Source organism: Pelodiscus sinensis, chromosome 15 (assembly GCF_052426305.1).
Source record: "Pelodiscus sinensis isolate ZL-2025 chromosome 15, ASM5242630v1, whole genome shotgun sequence".
Taxonomy (NCBI): domain Eukaryota; kingdom Metazoa; phylum Chordata; order Testudines; family Trionychidae; genus Pelodiscus; species Pelodiscus sinensis.
The window spans coordinates 41,195,353-41,215,740 of NC_143066.1; the positions used below are offsets into that span (position 1 = coordinate 41,195,353).

The following is a 20,388-nucleotide window of genomic DNA, read 5'->3' on the forward strand; positions in this document are numbered from 1 at the left end:
CTGTCTCCAGCCAGCTGATGTTACTTTGCCGCCACGTCTCTGGGCGAGCGCTTCCTTCGCCCGGCTCCTTTCTTTCCGTCGGCAATGCCTCCCTGAGTACGCGCACAAAGGCCCAGGCCTCGTGGCCAGTCCCTTCCAGCTGGGGCATCCACGTGCTGTGTTTTCCTAGCCGGGGGTGATGCTCTTTCTGCCCCCCCCCCCCCGAGTCTTCGGAGCCAAACTCTACTCAAAGGTCTGTGCCCCTCTTAGATCGTGGCTTGGACACAGCTCCACCTGTCACCCTCTCCTGGGAATTTTCACTGGAGCTTGTGGCAGAAGCATCCATTTCTGAAATCTCTAAGGTGGCCACCCTGGTCCCTTCTTCATCTTCGTGTGCCCTGACCTGTTGGAAAGAGAAGACAACCCCCGCCCTCTCTCACCAGAGCGGGGGAGAAGCACCACTCCGTGGTCGCTGCAGCGGGGGTGGGGTGCATGTCCCCAGGCTGGGGGGCAGCCAGACGGACAGACCGACTCTCTGCAATGTATAGCTGATAGCTGTCCCTTTCTCCGCGGCATCTGATCGTGGGAGTCCTCCCGCACCGAAAGGAAGGAAGAACCGTCCCTGACTCGACGCGCCATGCGCCCGATTTGAAGCACACGGCTCGTTTGTTTGTAGTCAGGCATGCGTGTAAGGATTTAGCGGAATCCAGGCTCCTGTGACATTCGGGACAAGATCTCAGCCTCCGCGTTCGATGTCACGGACTGTCACTGCTTTTGCAGGTTTCAGATGGGCTGCGAAGAGGTCGTTCGATGAGGCCTGTGATTGACAGGCTGAAAAGACGTGATTGTCCTGCTGGGGCAGTAGTGGGCTATGGTAAGAGGCCAGAATTAGACTTTGTGTAGCAGACCAGAGAGGATTGTTGGTCTAAACCCTGCCCCATAGCCGGGTCTTGTCCAGCCTATCGGAAGAGAGAAGCTCCTGTTAGAACCTGCTCCCTTTCGTGGCTGGAAGCCAATGCAAGTGGCTCTTTGCACATGGCAGATTGACAGAGTCATCTGAAACCCAACCAGTTTCCTTTGCTTCTGCAGGGAAATTGTTCTCCGAGGGAGGGGGAGATTTCTGTTTAAGTAGGAGAGAAATGGGGCTCTGTGGGGCCCGGATGTCTGCCAGCGAGGATCAGATTCCAGGATTGGGGCCTCGGCTGAAGGTGGGGAGGTGGAAATCAACAGAAAAACCGCTTAGAGTTGAACAGAATCACCGTGTGTATTTTTCACTGTCATTAGCATGTGATTTGCATTCGTATTTGAATATACGAATCTATTCAGAATAGAATTCTGTAATTAGGATGAATAAATTGTGTAATTGTTCTGCGTTAAGTAACAGATGGCGCAGCCTCAGGCCTGTCAAACGCTGAACGCTGCCACGAGGCCCGGCAGCAGCCACGCACGCACATCAACTAGGTCTTGCAAGAGCCCTTCGGAGCCCACATCGGCTCTCTGCCGAGGCCGGATCCTTTGATTCCGGTGGCCAACCCTGGCTACAGCTCCGTGTGCACGGTTGCGCTCCGGCTGCCTTCCTGCTTCCTCTCTGATCCTTTGCAGATGCGGCTAGAGTGACGTTCTCGCTTGAAAATGGGGAAATAAAATGCCAGACACGTGCCCACGCCCACATGGGCCCGTATGCACCGTCATCGTCGGCCGTGGCCGGGCGAGGTGACGCAGCAGCTGTGCACAGTGCGGACGTTCCTCGTCTGCCCGGCACTCGCAGGAGGGCTGATCACTGGAGGAATTTCTTTCCGAGAGGTAGCTGGGAAATCCAAACACAGCTGAGCTGGGAACATCCCAGTGCTGCAGTGGGGTGTGAGCTTTTTCAGTGATCAAGCTACCGTGGGTTTATAAGCCATGTGGAGGTGTCTAAAAGTTTCCCTTCAGCAAGCGAGGCGCTTTGCTCATCCCGGACTCCGTCTGACGCTGAGCCAGCAAAACTCTGGCAGTGTGCGCTTACGTGTAAGTGCACGCGCAACCCCGTTGTCTGCGGGAACCTGGACCCCTAGTCAAGACACTGCAAAGTCACATAAACAGTCTGGAAACAAGCCTGAAGTCTGCTCGCAATGATGCAGATTGTTCGTGCTCAGAATGCTGAGCCCCTCTCCTTCCTGGAAATAATCTCTGGTCCGCTCCGGTGGCAAGGATGCTTCGCGGCAAAGTGTCTGCATGCTTCAAGCAGGCCCGACGGTGCGGTTGTAACTGCCGGTGGTTTCACAGACCGTGAAGTGGAGAAGACTTATTTAGGGAACGTGGGACATTCCCACGGGCTGGGCCTTTTTTTTCTCTGCTGAGCAACGTCTTTGGGAGAAGAATTGTACCTGGACCCGTGCGATGCGCCGGAACGATTTTGGAGCGTTCAGTTGATTACGCTAGGAGAGTTTCTCTGTGCTGGACAGTTCTCCGGTCGGGTTCAGTGGTTCTCTGCCCTGTCTGATGGCTGTTCGTGGACATAGGAGGAATGAAACCAAGCCATGTGCAAAGCTGGCAAACGATCTTGCCAGTTTCCCAGCATGGTGGTGCAGACTGGTATTTCACAGCCACAAATTTTCCCAAAAAGTGCCGTGCAAAAATGTGAAATTTCACGGTTTGAGGCAAGCAGTTGCCCCTGGTTCCAGTCAAATTTTGACTCTTGACATTTCAAAAACACAATGGCTTTCTGTTGACAATTTTCTGGGAGTTTGAGCTATTTTCGTCAAATAACAAGGCAGTCTAATCGCATCAAATGTTGAGATTTTTAATTACTAAAGCCCTTTGAAAGGCACACCTCTACAGAGGGTCACATTCTATACTGACACACCAGTGCAACTGAAGAGAGATCAGTATAATTAATCCAGTTTTACATCGGGGTGAGAGAGACGAATTTGGCCCAACTTTTCTAATTAAAACAACTATATACTGCTGGATTGGGGAGGAGGGTGCCGAGGGTCCTGTGCAGTTGTGAGCGAATCTGATCACATTATTGTTCTTTCTTCTCGTGCATTGATTTTTCAGCCAATATCTTGATTTACCTGGCTTCTTAGAGTTGATGCTCGTAACAGACTGTATTATAGACGCCACATGCTAGGTATGTTTTTTAAATATGTGCCACTTGAAAAATCCGAGTGAATGTTCTGGTTTTCCTGACGTCCTACCATGTGGACAAGGACCTGACTTTCCAACGTTCTGAACCTCGGCCGCTCTGTGCTATTTCAGCAGCGGCTGTGAGCGCTCCTCGCGTCTGAAAAATCCAACCACAAATACATATGCCTCTGCTTTGGCCCTGGCCTGGGGCTCGGAATTGCTTTGCATTGTCGTAATCCCGCTGTTTTGGTTGTTTTTAGATAATTGCTTATCAGCCCTATGGGAAGTCCGTGGATTGGTGGGCATTTGGAGTTCTGCTCTACGAGATGCTAGCTGGCCAGGTAATTGCATTTTAATTGGTTCCCATGGGATTGTGTGAGTTCCATCGGGAGCGGCTGTCGAGGCGCAGACGTGGGGAGCAGTGGGCGGGGCGGGGTTCCAGTCGGGGTCACAGGCCGGGGGAGGGGTGGCACATCTGGAAGAGATCCACCATGAAGCAGCCAGAGAAATGAAAGGGCCGGACGGCGACGGGCTGCCTAGCGGAAGATCAGAGGCCCGGCCGTTACGCCCAAGGCAAGGAGGCTGCCCCTTAACCGGTCTCCTTTCTGCCCCACAGGCGCCCTTCGAAGGGGAAGATGAAGACGAGCTTTTCCAGTCCATTATGGAGCACAACGTCGCCTACCCCAAGTCCATGTCCAAGGAGGCCGTGGCGATTTGCAAAGGGGTAAGGGGCAGAGCTTGCTTGCTGGGTGGGGCAGCGCGGGGGGGTTAGGGGCTCTGTGCAGAATTACACGTGCAGCCGCCTGCCTCATTCAGGGGGGTCACATTGCGGGACCACCCGCAGAGGTGGCTAATCCTAGTGATCGGCGAGAACTTGTGTTACTGCGGTGGGGCAGAGTCTGGGGCGACTGGACGCCAGGCAGGAGTGTCTGGGGGAATTTCCTTGGCCTCTTTCGTACAGGAAGTCGGACCAGACGAGCCCTGGGGCCTGTTCTGGCCTTTAAAATCTCCGAGTAAGTGCATGCACCAAGAGGCTGCAAAAGGGCCATTCTGCTTGCTTGCCCCTCAGGTGGGGGTTTTGCAGCTCACAGGTGCTGCCTCCATTCGTGTTCCGGGGCTGGAGCACCCACAGGGGAAAATTAGTGGGTGCCAAACACCCACCGGCAGCCAAGCGCCTCTTCCCCCCGGCCTCTCGTGCATGGGTGGCCCTGCTCATCAGTTCCTCCTCCGCTGCCTCAGCGCTTCCGGAGTGCCATGAACAGCTGACTCGGGGCATTCAGGAAGCTCCAGGAAGGCGGGAGAGAAGGGGGATGAGGTGTGCTCCAGGGAGGAGGAGGGTGGGGATGAAGCAGGGACAGGGCATGGGATAAGGGGGGCGGGTCTGGGGCTGACCAGGGACAGGAAGGGGGGGCAGAGGCCTGGGGGAAGCAGGGCTCGAGCAGCCCCCAGCTAGAGGGGAAGTCGGTGCCTGTGTTGCACACTGCTGGAGATTTGCACCGTCTGCTCAGTGAGCGTTCTGCGCTGGAGCGGCGTTCCTTCCGACCCCAGAAGCGCCAGGGCTCGAGCCTTTCCCTAGCGCTGAGGGCATGAGCGCTAGGTATGACACGGCCACGAGGCAGCCCCCTCGGGAAGGCCGGCAGCGGGAGTCCAGCCGCACACGGCTCCGGATGGAAGCGCCGGTGAGCGAGTGCCCGCCCCGTGCAGGAGGGGGAGCGCGCCTCAGAGCGCCGCTTTCCCCTTCCCTCCCCGGCTGCATCGCTTCTCCCACGCCGACTTCCTGCACGATCCTCGGAGGAGCCCTGGCACCTCCTTGGGAAAAGGCAGATTCCTCAGGCCGCTGCATTGGATGGATGAGGCGAAGCAGCGCCGTGCGGTGGGGGACCCGTTCCTACAGCACCTCTCTGATGTGGGGGTGCTGCAGGCTCGCCTCTTCCACGCAAGGGCCTCTTCGGGACTTCATACCTGTCTCAACGTGTCTTAACTACCTGCCGCCTTGTTTGTTCCGCACCCTTGTGCTGCTGCTGTCGCAGCAACGCTGGTGTGGGGACGCCTGGGGTCTAGATTCAGCACCCGGGTGTGGGGGGGTTTGCAGGATCTAGGCTTCATTTTACCGTAACAAATGCGCTTTTTAAAATGAGCCTCAGTATGAAGCAGTGAACTGAGAGCCAGCCCGGCAAAGACTCAAGCGCATGCCTCGCTTGAATTGGCCCTAAGCAATAAAAGAACATCAGAACGGCCACGCTGAGTCAAACCAAAGTCCAGTGTCCTGTCTGCTGACAGTGGCCAAGGCCAGGTGCCCCAGAGGGAGGGAACACAACACAGAATCACCAAGTGATCCCTCCCCTGTCACCCATTTCCAGCCTCTGACAAACAGACACCATCCCTGCCCCTCCTGGCTAATAGGTATTGATGGATCTAACCTCTATGAATTTTTCTAGCTCTTTTTTGAAACCTTTTCAAGTCTTCCTCTTCACAGCATCTTCTGGCAAGGAGTTCCACAGGTTGTCTGTGCACTGCATGAAGAAAAATTTCCTTTTGTTTGTTTTAAATCTGCTACCTGTTGATTTCATTTGGTGACCCCTGGTTCTTCTGTTATGGGAACAAGTAAATAACTTTTCCTTAATTACTTTTTCCGCACCAGTCATGATTTTATAGACCTCTAGCATATCCCCTCTTTTCTAAGCTGAAAAGTCCCCGTCTTTTTAATCTCTCTTCACATGGGACCTGTTCCAAACCCCTCATTTTTGTTGCCCTTTCCTGAACCTTTTCCAACACCAATATATCTTTTTTGACATCTGTACGCAGTATTCAAGATGTGGGCGTCTCATGGTTTTATATAAAGGCCATAAGCTATTTTCTGTGTTATTCACTAACCCTCTTTAAATGACTCCTAACATTCTATTTGCTTTTGTGACGGCCGCTGCACACTGAGTGGATGTTTTCAGAGAACTATCCACAATGACTCCAAGATCTCTCTCTCAAGTAGTTGTAGCTAAATTAGCCTCCATCATATTGTACGTATAGTTGGGATTATTTTTTCCAATGTGCATCACTTTACGTTGATCAATGTGAAATGTCTTTGCCATTTTGTTGCCCAATCACTTAGTTTGTTGAGAGTCTTGAGATGGAAGTTTTATTCAGGTTTGACCCATTCTTCGGTCAGCCAAAACGCAGCTGGAACCCAGACCATGAGAGCTGAGTGTCGAGCGGATTTTTTAAAACTCGGTTGTTATTTTAAAAAATGTCAAATGTCTGTCACGGGGACGTTGGCATGTGCACTGGCTGGCGCATAACAACACAACTTGCAGGTGCATTGCTGCGACAGCCTTGCATAGCCTGCTTTCCCGTTGCTGCAGGACTCGTAGCATGGGTGACAAATAGGCGGGCGGGCAGCTCTTTGGAGGGGAAAAGTTGAAGCGTTCAAGGGTTTAAATGGGTCACAGGGAGGCGGTTGTTTTCCAGGTCACTTGGCAGTCAGTTTCAGTACAAAGCAGCAGTAAAGTCTCCGTGTTAATTTAGAAGCCATCGTATTAATCTGAGTGGGAGTTAATTGTGCCAACTTTCGGGGGGGCGGGTGGATTGGAGGCTACCTCTCCACATCTACCATAAACGAAGTGAGGAAGATGGTTTCTAGTGTTATGCTAAACATCGTTGTCCCCGCCGTGCCCCAGGGCATGACACTGGCAGTGCTTAGAGAGGGGAGCCGTGATAAATCAAGCTGTCTGCTTTGTTTTCGGTCGCATCCGTCAAACCCTGAATGCTGTAAATCGACAAGAAGAGACCATGATTGAAACAGCTGCTGGATAGAGCCGTTGCGGCTTTTCTCACTTCTGGCAAATCGGAGGTTGCATGAAAGGGAATTTAGCTCTGTCTGTGCGTCCTGGTTTCCTTTGGAAATTCTCCTCTTTTTGTCCCAAGTATGTTGTGTAGACAACACGGTGGTGGTTCAATCTATATATTTTTCTGAACGAAAAAGATGCAGGAGGGGACATGGCATTTTGCTTGCTTGCCCTCCACATCCTGCCCCCCACAACCTGACTGCAATTTTAAGAAGCCCAGTAAGCAAAAAAAGACACAGAGGTAGGGATCTTCAAGTGCAGGAGAATCTAAGTCTTGTTTGTGGTGGCAAGTCATGCATTTTGCAGGAAAAAGTTTTGTGAGCTAAGTTCAATTCAGTGAAATTCAATTCAATGAAAACAGCAACCAGGAAAAGCTCTGCCTGTCAACACGAAAGGTTTTGTGTGTCTCAGGCAGGTTTTCCAGGAAAAATTGAAGGGCGATTTTGTTGCCCTACACAATTTTATTCCTATGTTCTGGCGCCCATCATTATTGAGTGTGGTTTTAAATCTTGCATTGGACAGCCTGGAGATGGGCAGTGATTCGGCACAGAGGGCCGTGTATCTGCACAGGCAAAATGGTAAATGTTCCCCAAAGATGCACTCACTAGGAAGCAAATGGGATACTTACCGGAATCTGCATTTTTCACTCCGCATTAAAAGCTACATACTAGATCAAATGCCATAATGCTTTCCTCAATTAGGGCATGTCTACACGAGGGAACGCTTTCAAAATTACTTAAATTGACTTAACAACTCTCGATTTAACAAAATCGGAATAGCATGTCCTCATTACGGGGAAGCCTTGAAATTAGTCCGAGGCAGGCTCTGTTAATGTAGACGCGCCGCCTCAATGTAGAGCCCTGCTACTGGGGAGTAATTACTTTGAATGACCTTGAGGAGTCGTTATTTCGAAATAACAGCAGTGAAGCGTCCACACGACGGCGATTTCGAAATAACTATTTTGAAATTAGCGTTATTTCTCGGGGAAAGCGGGAGGACAGATTTTGAAATAAGCGGCCCGTTATTTCGAAATAACAGGCTTGGTCGTGTGGACGCTCCACTTACAAATTCGACCTACGGGTGGGTTATTTTGAAATGAAGCCCTAGTGTAGACCAGGCCGTTGGAGTATCCGCTCTGTCTGGTGGGGGTGTTTGGGGAGGAGAAATCCGAGTTGTTTTGCAGCGGGAGGGGGGATGCAGATGTAGTAATTACCGGTTTTATTGTGCATAGCTTTCTTTGTGCCGTCCATTCATGAGAAATGCTGGTTCAGCTGCCAAAAGCAGGCGCTCACGTTGCACAAGCTCCGGAAATTAGGCTGGTGTCCGAATGACTCCCCGGCATGTGACAGCTAAAGTACTGTCCCATCTCTTCGTGAGGGGCACTTTCTTGTTTGTGACCTAACTGGGTTTCCTAACGCCTGTGAGTACCAGGTCCTCCCTCAATCTCTGTGGATAGCAGAGACAGGCAGTGCCGGGGCTGTCTCCATCACGGCGACGGGGATTTGGAAAGGCCATTTTCAACCGCTGAGATGCCGGGGAAGGAAAAGATCAGAGAGCAGGTTGTTTTAGGCCAGTTCAGTGGTGTGACTGACACGCCCCATGCCCCCTGGGATCTAGTGGTGACACAAGTGTCGAAGGAGCAGCCGGAGCTGATGTTTCCAGCAAATTCTTTATTTTTCTTAATTGAAAAGCAGAGAACTTTTAAAATTTTGTTTGGGGGTTAATAATCTCAGGGTTAAGTGGCCAATGGGCAGACGGCTTGGTAGGATGTGCCATCAGGGAGATGTGCAGAGCCATGCCAGAACCTGCCCTGCCAGTTTACCTTCGCGGCACCCTTTATCCCACCTCTCCCAGCGGGAGAAGGGGGGGACTTGAACCCCCCCCCTTTGCTCGCTCCAGATGAATGCCTTATCCCCTAAGCCATGCCAGCCCACCTTATCCACTATGCCACTGGGGGAGCCCCCCAACCTCCCTACATTCTGGGCCCCCCTTATCAGTCCTATGTCCCAAGGGTACCTGGTCCATCCATCACCGGTACATCCATCACCAAGCTTGTGGTGGCTGTCCTGGGAGGAGGCGGGGCTTGAGCCCTCGACCTCTGGCTCCATCGGCACCATATGCAGAATAGCCAGCTGAGTCAGGCACCCAAAAATTTGGGGCACTGCTGGGCCTTAATGTCCACCGACCCTTCCTGTCCTGGTTCTGAGGCTCTGCTTCCTCCAGGGAGGAGCGAGTTCCCTTACAAGCGAAGAAGCCGGCCAGAGCTCTTAGCAGATGCTGACCCTGCAAAAGAGCCATGCGAGTGGTAACGAAGCCGTTTCTGGGCATTTGCCAACCCCAGGTCCATACTGTCTGTTTCTGACTTTCCAGTCTGCGGGACCTTCTTTGTGTTAAAACTATTCCATGAGTGTGTTGCTGAAGATTATAAAATCACATCTCTAAAAAATCACACACGCAGCTCCTGGCTGCCTTCGGGCACAGTGTGCTAGCCCCACGTAGGGCCCCCTACGTCCTAAGGCCGGCCCTGGGGACGTGTGCGCGCCATGCTCTGGTGATTGGCTGAATGCCGCGGCACACCATAGCAGTGACATGTCTAATACAGGTTGGATCTCCCTAGTCCAGCACCCTTGGGACCTGATTGGCTGAACCAGGTGAAGTCAGTGCACCAGGATCTCCACTTTTCCAGCTGGCCACCCCGCTGCTGCATGAGGCTCTGCTCTCCCCCTCCCCCACGGCTCTGCCTGCACCCTGGGCTCTGCTTTTGCCCTACGGCACTGCTGCTGCCATGGGGCGGGGAGGGCTCAGCGCACTGTCCGGCCGCCCCACTTCCATGAGCGGCTCTCCCCAGTGCCCCCGCTAACTTTAGAGAGGCTCAGAGATCTGTTGGGGGCATTTCCACCTCCTGTGGCAGAATAATCTGCTTTAAAGAAAGCCCCTGGAGATGTAGCTGCATCTCCACGGGACAGTCCCATTGTAACTCGAGAAGTTACGCCCCAGATCTGGCACACGGGTAAGGACTTTGCTGCACTAGAATCTGAATCAATGGAAGCTGATCACATATTCAAGATGAGAAATTCTGGTTTTCCTGCACTACGCTACATAGCTGCTGTTTGACTTACCGTGTTAGTGTATATAACCCACACTCGTGTATAACCCGCAGTTTTTCTTTGCTGTGTAAAAAAAAAACACGTAGATTATCCGTGGACGTGTATAACCCGTGGGTTCTATAGGCTAATTCACGGTAATTGCACATACCGGGGGGAACGGAAAGCGCAGTGCATGCAAGCTGGCCGGCCTGCGGGAAGGGAGCCGCACTTGCACCCAGGCCCTGCGCAGCCGCAGCCAGGTGCAACCCACCCTCCTCCGGGCAGGGGAATGGAGAGTGCAGCGCAGGCAAGCTGGCCGGCCTGCAGGAGGGGAGCCCTCCCTGCAGCGGATCGGCGCTCACCCAATTCTAATGGGTAAAAATAAACTTGTATACCGTGCGGACATGTATACCCTGCGGGGGGCGAGGGCGGTGTTTGTAAAAACGTGTATAACCCGCCGGTTATATACGCTCATTTATGGTAACTCTTGAAATGTAGTATTGGCGTTGAACATGGGCTGGGCTCATGCAGGCCTCTTCATACAGTGTTGTGTTGTCTTCCCGGCATTAGTGTAGAACTTGTTCCTATGTGATACAAACAATGGCAAACGAGTCCCTTCTGCAAGCAGGGAGAATCAATCTGTAGGCTTCATGGGCTTCTGTCGAACCATAGCAGATGGTGCCTTCATGCTCACGCGAATACAAGCACAAAGATTTCGTTTCTGGGGGCACGTGCCAGCGATACAGGAGAATAGCTGCACCACGGTATTGGCCCTGCAGTGCAGCCGTGCAGACAGGTACCTCGAGTAGAAAATGAATCTGTTGTAATTGATTACTGAGGGGGAGCTGTGCAGAATGCGGTGTGGATTTGTGTTAACGCTGGGAAATTGTGGGGTTTAACAGTGAAACGTATGAGTGTGGATGTTTGTGTGTGTGTGTGTGTGTTTTGAAACAACCATCACAAAAGAAACCAGCAGCTAAACTAAGATTCTGGCCAGTAAAACCTATTTAAAGTTGGATATATGTTCTGCTGCATATGAGACGCTGACAGTCAAACAGCTGTAGGTGCAATGTCCATCTCTGCAATAATCGAACGTCTCTCTTAACACAAAGATCTGTCTGGAAGGAACACCCGTGTCCCAAGCTACAGAAACTTGAGCCCCATCAACTGTTTTGCTGATGTTCATGCATTGGGGAACGCTAGCTGGAGTTGTAGTACCCGGCATTCGGTCTAATACTTGCTGTGGAAACAAATCCGCTATCCCTCTGTCATGTATCGGCCACACCGGACAGTCTCTGCGCCAAAGGATAAATGGACACAAATCAGACACCAGACATGGGAATACACACAGATGTGGAGGGGAACCAGTTCACCTGCCCAGGCGCTCAAAAAGGCATTTCACTAACCCATTCCCAAGAGAGACTGCAGATCCGGAGTTCCTCTTGGGCTACGTCTACACTGGCATGATTTGCCGGAAATGCTTTTAACGGAAAAGTTTTCCGTTAAAAGCATTTTCGGAAAAGCGCGTCTAGATTGGCCAGGGACGCTTGTCCGCAAAAACACTTTTTGCGGAAAAGCGTCCATGGCCAATCTAGACGCGCTTTTCCGCAAAAAAGCCCCAATCGCCATTTTCGCGATTGGGGCTTTTTTGCGGAAAACAAATCTCTGCTGTCTACACTGGCCCTTTTGCGCAAAAGTTTTTCGGAAAAAGACTTTTGCCCAAACGGGAGCAGCACAGTATTTCCGCAAGAACACTGACAATCTTACATGAGATCGTCAGTGCTTTTGTGGAAATTCAAGCGGCCAGTGTAGACAGCTGGCAAGTTTTTCCAGAAAAGCAGATGATTTTGCGGAAAAACTTGCCAGTCTAGACACAGGCTTGGAGTTTGACACCATTATCCTGCACTTGAATAAAGACATTATGGGGGTTGATGCATTACAAAGCCATTTTCTCCTGCCTTTAACATCCTCATTTTCACATCAAAAGCTATGAATGGGACCCATCCAGCCCACTTAATTAGCCTCATTAACATGGGTCCTACAATTGACAGGCACTTCTCCTGCTATAGATAGCTCTTGGTTTCTGTTATTTCCACTCCAGTTCATCTGATGAAGTGGGTTTTGCCCACGAATGCTCAGGATTATATATGTATTTTTAGACTCTAAGGTGCCTGTGATGGAGTAGACTAGGCCCAGTGCCCCCTGCTGGAGGCTAGAGGCCTTGCCGCACCCCGCCCCAGGGAGAAGAGCAGAAAATAGGTCCTCCAAGCAGACTAGAGTGGCTGCTTCTCCAGCAGCCAATCAGGGCCCAGAAGGCTGGTATAAAAGAAGCTGCAGGGCCAGGGCCTGGCAGTTCCTCACTGGAGTGCGACCTAGCCAGGTCTAGCGACTGACTGGGACGACAGCAGCACCTGGGACAGCTCCGAGTGTAGCTGAACTTCAGACCTGGTTGAGACCCACGTCCAGTGGCAGAAGACCAGCCACAACCCACTACAGCACTTCACCGAACCCTGGCCGTGGTGTGCTGAGAGGCTGGTCTCAAAGCCCCGAAAGAGAGGGCTGGACGGAGCAGCCCAGGGAGCAGCAGACAGCAGAGACAGCTAGTAGGCAACTGCTACTTACAGGGTCCCTGGCCAGGACCCAGAGGAGTGGGTGGGCCTGGGTCCTCCCTAACCCCCCAGCAGCTACAGCAAGGGGGTAAGAAGGCTGGTCCCAAGCAACCGACCAGAAAGCCATCTGGCAGCCAGCCGGGGCGGAGACGTGCCGCCGGCCACACGGGTGGGCAACGAGAGGGTGACCCCTTCACAGTGCCACAGACCCACTTGTTTGTAAAGTTCCATACTAACAACCCCCTCCCCCCCCCCGAGCCTACTCATATCAGTTATTAGCTAGAACTACAGGAGAGCCAGTCAGTGAAGTGGAAAATCCCAGCCCCCTGTAAATGGTAAATTTGCTTGTGTGGGGAGCGCACGGGGCCTTGGTGTGAGAGGAAGGCGACGGGGGGCTCCGGTGACTGCTGCGTGGCAGGAGTGATGTTGAAAGGCGAGCAAGGTTGCCAGACAAACCCAGGGAGGTGTGGAGCCAGGAGATTTTTGTCCAATCTGAACGAGAAGCAGACTCCCTCGGTTCCTCGGCAGGGTGCCGCGTTGCTGCCATCCTGCCTCCACAGCATCTGATCCAACTCCGTGGGCGCCGCGTAGGCTTGCAGGTCTTCAGGGGAGCCACGTGGCTGAAACGTGGCTCGTTGCTAATTCAGTATTTCAAGTGACTCATCCCGCTGGGCATTTGCGCTGCTGAAGTGTACGTGTGGGAGTCCGGGTGCTAGATGTTTCGATCTCATCGTGCCAACGCACACGTTGCAGGGGCGGGTCCATTGACTTCAGGGACGTTAAACTTGGACATAAGCGTCTGCAGGATCCGGGTCTCAGCAAGAAGAGCGGCCATCTAGCTCTTTGTGTGTTGGCTGGGTGTAACCCAACTCCTATTGCAGGTGAAAATCAAATGCCAGCATGGCAAGAGGCAACCACTCGACTGACCAAAACAGGTGAATGGTTCTCAGAGGACGTGTTAGCGTCTCCAGTGGTTGTAGAGGGGGAATTAAGCGTCTGTGGCGTGTAGGCATTCGATGGCAGAGCACTGGACCTTTCTAGACCTTGCCCGCACCCCCTTCCCACTGCGCGGTCCCCAGCCTTTCCAAGAAGTGCCATGGGATCGCATATCTCAGGGGCAGAAGGGTCGATTTTGATCATCTAATTTGACCTCCCCCGCTGGCCAGGGGTTGGAGCCTGTGGTTCCTGCCTGGAGCCCAGTAATTTGAGCAGTGGCATGTGGCATGGCCTAGTGCCGAGAGGGAAGGGTGGTGCCCTTTTGCAACCCCCCGTGTGGTTCTCATTACCTGGCCAGCTGCTAACACAGCAGTCCTTGGTTGCAGGAAAGCTGCTCGTATTCTCCCTGCTTATCACCACTCTATAAACCTCTGCTAGCTGCATCTTGTGTCCAGACACGACCCAAACAAAACCCCCTGGACATTAACGTCTGCATGGCCTCTCCTGCTTCAGTTACGCTTCTCTGCTTTCCTTTTGGGTCTGTGAAAAGGAGACGTTTAAGGTGGCTACAGTCCATCCCTCCTCGCACCTTCCTCTTGGAACCAGATAGCTGTTGAATTCTAAGTCTTGGAGCTGTGTCTCTGGTCCCATGCCAAGGAGCGACTTTCTGGCGTAGACTGGTCATCTCTGCCCTGGGCGTGGCTTACCTGGCGGGGGGTGCTATGTAGCGTCGCACGTTCTCGTTCTCCCTCGTGGCCATAGCCCGATCCAGAATGACTGCTGTCCGGTTTGGGCGGCACCTGCTGCATGTCACTTCAGCCCAGCCGCCCCAGCCCAGCCCTCCTGGGATGAGCGCAGCCCCTCGCCCGTGGACTTCGACAGGCTCTGAGTGTACAGGCCAGGGCCCTGGGAAGCTAAGCTGGGGTCCCGTCCGTGTGGATCCCCCTCTTGGTTCTGCTAGTGCCCACCTGCCAATGTTCCCTCGGTTTTTTCCCACCCGTGTGCAGAATAAGTGTTGTGTGTGTGCACCAAGGCATGTACGGAAGTGCACCACCTGCAGAAGCACATGCTGCCGGCTGTGGGCGCGCTGCTAACCGGCCGGGTGGCATTTGAATGTCTATGGGGTAGCCGCCCAAGCGCTCAGCTTCCAGGGAACACTGGCACTTCCCCAGCAGAGCACTGCTTGCCCCTGCGTCGCCGAGGGCGCTCCCAGGGAGCAGGATGCCGTGAGGGGGGATGGAGCCTGGAGGGGGCGGGGGCCTAAGGCCCTGTGTGCTGTGTACGGAGCTTCCTTTTCCTGACGCCGGGGCTGTCCGGGGAGAGCCGAGCCGTGCGGGGGGAGGGCTTGGCGGGGCGATGGGGCAGGGGCACGAGGCCGCCATATTTCATGCTTAGGGCTTTCCACAAGGCCTCACTCGCTCTGTCCCTGAGGGGCAGCAGCCCAGCCCTGTGGACGGCAAAGCGGGGTGCCCGGGGGAGCGTTGCCGGGCCCGGACGTGGGGCTCTCTGTGAGGAGGGCGATGGCTCCACTCCAGGTTGCAGGGCCGCAGCGTAGCGCTGGCCTCAGCCGACTCGTGCGCCCCGACGGGGGAAGGGGAGTTGTTTGGCCGTTTGGCTCCCTGGCAACGACGGTCTCTTCTTTTGCTCTCTCTCAGCTAATGACCAAGCACCCGGGGAAACGCCTGGGCTGCGGCCCGGAGGGGGAGCGGGATATCAAGGAGCACGCCTTCTTCCGCTACATCGACTGGGAGAAGCTTGAGCGCAAAGAGGTCCAGCCGCCGTTCAAGCCCAAGGCGGTAAGTGTGGCCGGCCGGCCGCGCGGGTGGGGCTCTCTCCCTCCCGCTCCGACACGCGCTTTCTCGCACACGCAGGCACACGTGCAGCGGCTCCGGCCCTCAGCCGCCCGCGGACGGAGCCCGCCTCTCCGGTATATTTAGGCGCTCCCCCGCCCAGAGAGCTGGCACACGGCCAGCAGCCCTCCGGAGGGAAGCAGCCCACTTCCTCGCGAGGCCCCTCAGCCTGCCTGCAGCACAGAGGCGGACGCCCGTGTGCTTTGGCTCTGACTGCCTTGCCGTCCCTCTCCCCGCGGTGCTGCCCGGGTCCCTCCCTGTGCCGGGGGAAAGGTCTCTGTCTAAACGGCACTTTCACCTCCCGTTCAGCAGCCAGCCCCGCCCCGGGGAAGCCCAGCAAGTCTGTAGCCTGAATTGTGTCGGCGCATTAGCAGAAAGCCAAAGGGGAATCTGAGCTTCTCCCGCTGGGTCTGCGAGTGTTCACGGTGGACTGGGCTGGCTGGGGGTGTGGGTGTTAAATATCGGTCCATTGAATAGTCGAGTAACCTCACGAATTCTAATCGGTTAGTCGACTGTTCTGTAGTCCCCGGGGGTCTATTCTATAGTCCCCAGTGTGCTCCGGCCTCACTCCCCAGGAGCCCCCCCGTCACCCGCGCTGCTGCCTCTGTATCAGGGCAGCAGCGCGGGGCACCAGGTGGGAGCTGGTCCACGAGGGGAGCCGGTTTAAAAACCAGCTCCCCTCGTGGACCAGCTGCCTGTCGCCCCATGCTGCTGCCTCTGTATCAGAGACAGCACTGCGGGGTGGCAGCAGCCCCTGCCTGGGGGAGGAGGTCTAGGATCCCAGACCTGGCATAAGCCAGGACTGAGCCGAGCTGCCCGCCTGGCTCCTAACACACTTTAAAAGCCGAGGCGCAGCAGGGGTAGGTCCCGGAACTGAGCTAGGCTGCTGGCCAGCCTGCTGAAGAACGTACTGTCGGGGAAGGGGGGTATGCATGTAGTCTATAGCATTAACCTAGGAGCTTTTCCTTATCGGTTAATCGGCTACACGATTACATCCCGAGCTCCAGGTGCTTCCCTGGGGGCAACATGCGGCGTAGACAGCTCCTTTGTGGGGTGTGAGCTCTGAGAGGTGGGGCGGAGGTGGGCGTGCTCGTGGCCTGCAGACGGTTTAGCGATGGTGGGTAAGAGGAGCCCTCTCTCGGCTAGCCCGGGGCTGGCTTTGTGCGGCACGGCGGGCAGCCAGGAAGGTGGGATAGCTTCTCGCCAGTGTAGCACTCTGAGTGAGGTACGCGAGTGAGAAATCGGAGGAGGGAGGAGACAGTTTGACTCCTAGATCCGATAGTTAGAGCAGTACCCTAGCTCTCGGGGGACCTGCCGTGGTGTTCCTGTAGGGCCCTGGGCACAGCTCAGTCTCTCTGTTTCCCACCGTACAAGGGGGCCGACAGCAAGGCCCTGCCTGAGAAGAGCTGCGAGAATAAAACCGTCAGGATTTCGGGAGGGACTTGACTACAGTGCTGAGGGCCCCTCAGTGACGGTATCAGAGACGGACGAATCTCCCTGCCCCTCTGTCCCTTTCGGCAGTGACCGCCGACACTCACTGAGCCTAGGCCCTCGGTGTGGTGCCGAGAACCTAGCCGCAGAACAGCCCGGTGACCTGCCGTCTCCAGCTTGGTCCTTTCGGTGCTCGCTTCTCTCCCTGTGTGTGTGTCCGTGTGCCCTGCTCCTCACTCATCTGTCATTCCGGGGTCAGATACCAGCCCTCAGTATGGCCCTATTGGCTCAGAGCTCAAGCTGGTTTGCAGGCCTGGGGATTTGCTTAGTCACCTCATGTTGAGCCAGCAGGAAGCCGGCGTTCCTTCTCACCCTTTCCATCCATGTGCGGAATAATGTGCGCGTGCACCGAGGCATGTGCAAACGTGCACCACCAGCAGAAACGAAAGCTAGCGGTGGGCGCACAGCTGGGTGGAATTGGGACCTCTCCTGAGCGGCCGCCCCCGCGCCCGGCTTACGGGGAACCCTGCAGAAAGCGCCACTTGCTAGCTAGCCCGCCCCCTGCATCACGGCAGAAGTGATTCCATCCTCCCTGGCCAGCTCCGGACACGTGGGCATCTGGCTCTGGCGCGCGCCCGCAAAGGAGGGGCCCAGACTCCTTGGGCCATCCCCGTTTCAAAGGCTTTCCCCACGGTTGGCCCCGTTTTCCTCCCTGCTGCCGAGGGCCGTGTTGATCATTGTCCCCAGGGATGGAGCATCGGGACTCTCTGCTCTGGGAGGAACTCCCCCCGGTATCTGTGCACTGCCCTCCTAGCTCGCCCCCTGCCCCGGCCCGTGCCCTCTCCTCCGAGGTCCTGCTCTCCAGACTGCTGCCTATTCCTGCTCGTTGCACTGTCCCTGCCCCCGTTCTCGGCACAGCTGCCTCCTCCGGGGCCTGTTTCTTGAACTGAAATGCCCAGACTGGCTTTCCCCAGACTTCCTCCTAGAACTGGCTCCCTCGGAGGAGAGCAAAGGCAGCATGCCCACGCCTGGGACCCTGCACTCAGATAGCAAAGGCAGCTCACGTACGGGGGGACCGTTCACCTAGCTAGATGGTGCCGAGCATAAGGTCCCTATAGCATCACAGAACACTAGGACTGGAAGGGACCTCAAGAGGCATCGAGTCCAGTCTCCTGCCCTCACAGCAGGACCCAGCACCCTCTAGACCATCCCTGGCAGGTGTGTGTCCAACCTGCTCTTCAGTATCTCCAGGGATGGGGATTCCACAACCCCCCTGGGCAATTTATTCCAGTGTTTCTCCCCCCTGACAGGTAGGAAGTTTTCCTCACGTCCGACCTAAACCTCCCTTGCTGCAGTTTAAGCCCATTGCTGCTTGTCCTGTCCTCAGAGGCCAAGGGGAACAATTTTTCTCCCTCCTCGTGACACCCTGTTAGGTACTTGAAAACTGCTCTCCTGTCCCCTCTCAATCTGCTCTTTTCTAAACAAAACAATCCCAGTTCTTTCCGTCTTCCCTCACGGGCCACGTTCTCTAGGCCTTTCATCATTCTCTGGACCCTGTCGGTAGCCTGAGTAACAAATGGTGCACGTCCCCTGGAAGACTCTTGAGCGTTCTGGGTCTTTGCTAGAGAAGACTGGTGCTTAACCAGCCTCGTCCCCTTGAAAGCCCCTTGCCTGACTGTTCTGAAATGGAGACGTTGGCCCTCAGGTGGGCCAAGGTAGCACCTCCTCGGCTTGTCTGGCTCTGGACCCTCGTCGCTCCCTGGGTCTGCAGTGTCCATTTCAGGACACCGCCTGCCACTCCGTGCTCTCCCATTCCGGGGCGTCAGCCCCCCTCAATCCTGGCATAGCCCCTTGCCTCAGGTGCAAGCGTCAGCCTGTAATGGCCACGCTCCGTGGTGGCAAGGGGCAGGACAAGAGGCGGGACCCAGGCCCTCTCACTACTCTGAGTCCCGACCCAGGGACCCCCTGGTCCTGCCCTTCTTCTGCCCCTTTGACTGCTCCCAGTCCTGGGGCCACTTCTCCGTGACCCTTGCACCTTCGCAGCCCTTGTCTCAGGCCACAGCCTGGGAGGCATCTGGCTGGAGCGTCTCTCTGGCTCCCCATAGCCTGCCCGGCACTTCTTTCTCTAAGGTGCCGGGGACCCGGCTCCTTCTCCCTGGCCAGGGAAGGTGAGAATGAGCTCCCTCAGCCCTGCAGCCTTTTTATAGGGCCCAGCCTGGCCCTGATTGGCTGACAGCTCCTCACTCCGATAGGTTCATTTTGTGCAGGCTTCCTCTGCCCGGCTTTAACCCTCGCCCTGCTGAGTTAGGACACAGCAGTGGTTCCTGGGAGATGGGGTTCTGGTCCCGGCTCTGCCAGAAGCCCTGCCGCTTGTATAGTCTGCAGAAGGGAAGAGCGAGGGGGGATTTGAGAGCAGCCTGCAACTCCCTGAAGGGGGGGTCCAGAGAGGCTGGCGAGAGGCTGTTCTCAGTGGGGCAGAACGAGGAGCAATGGGCTCAGGTTGCAGGGGGGAGGTCTAGGTTGGAGATGAGGACAAACGATTTCCCTAGGCGGGTGGGGAAGCGCTGGGATTGGTTCCCTAGGGAGCGGGGGGAATCTCCATCCCTGGAAGCTTTTAAGTCCTGGCTTGACCAAGCCTGGCTGGGATGATGGCGTTGGGTCGGTCCTGCTTTGGGCAGGGGCTGGACTCGACGACTCCTGAGGTCTCTGCCAGCTCTGATCCCATGACCTGCGCTGACTCCGGAAACATCCCGGGAGCTGGGCACATTTCCCGGAGCTCCCTCCCGCTGCGGGTTCGCCGTTCCCGTCTCACGACCGTGCGAGCGCTGAAGCGCATAACTCACAGGCTCACCAGGGGCCTAACCTCCCCCTCTTCTGCACAGACAAAATAACCCCTGGCTGCCCCTCCCCCCAGCTCCGTCACCGCTCTGCACTGTCCCTGGGGCTGAAATGGGTCCCCTGGGGTGTCCAGGACCCTCCCCTTCTCCCCCACAGCCTTGCTTTCTGCCCCTCTCTTTAAAACCACGGGGGTAGAGTCCTCCCTTTGCCCGGTGTCTCCCTTCCCCCCACCCCACCGTCAGCCTCATCAGATGTTCAGAACGCCCCTGCCCGCTGATTCGGTTGCATGATTCCTATGCCCGGGTGAGCTGTTTTCCTGGGTCTGGCTGCCTGCTTTGTCCAAGGGGGCTTCCATTTGAGTAGAAGACGATCAACGTTTAACAACCCTCCCTTCCTGGCCTTGAGTCACCCCCTCCTTGGGGGGTGCCCCTAGGTGCAGGGGGAAAGACAGCAGGGAAGGCAGAATCAAAATGGAGTTGGGCATTTGCTCGAGAGGCAAACAGCGAGCTCATCATCTCAAGCTGGAATTGACACGTTGTACAGATTCCCCAAATCATCCCAGCTGCTGACTCATTTGGGGCGGTTTGTAAAGCCAGACCCTGATTTGCATGCGCAGGACAGGAGAGATTTCCGTGAATTGTGCTAATGTTCGACAATGAGAAGGCGGGCGGGGCCGCGAACGTGAGGCGAGGTGGGGGCCGGCCATTTTAAC

At 55.3% G+C, this 20,388-nt stretch overlaps 1 protein-coding gene across 2 annotated transcripts in view; it reads left to right on the plus strand.

Annotated features, from left to right (window-relative positions):
• PRKCB (protein kinase C beta) overlaps positions 1-20,388 on the plus strand; it is a 249,261-nt gene that overhangs the window by 208,107 nt on the left and 20,766 nt on the right. For both annotated transcript variants that reach the window (XM_075899914.2, XM_075899913.2), the window contains exons 14-16: positions 3,348-3,428; positions 3,704-3,811; positions 15,213-15,353. In XM_075899914.2, coding sequence (XP_075756029.1) covers positions 3,348-3,428; positions 3,704-3,811; positions 15,213-15,353 — 330 coding nt within the window. The remainder of the gene's footprint in view (positions 1-3,347; positions 3,429-3,703; positions 3,812-15,212; positions 15,354-20,388) is intronic.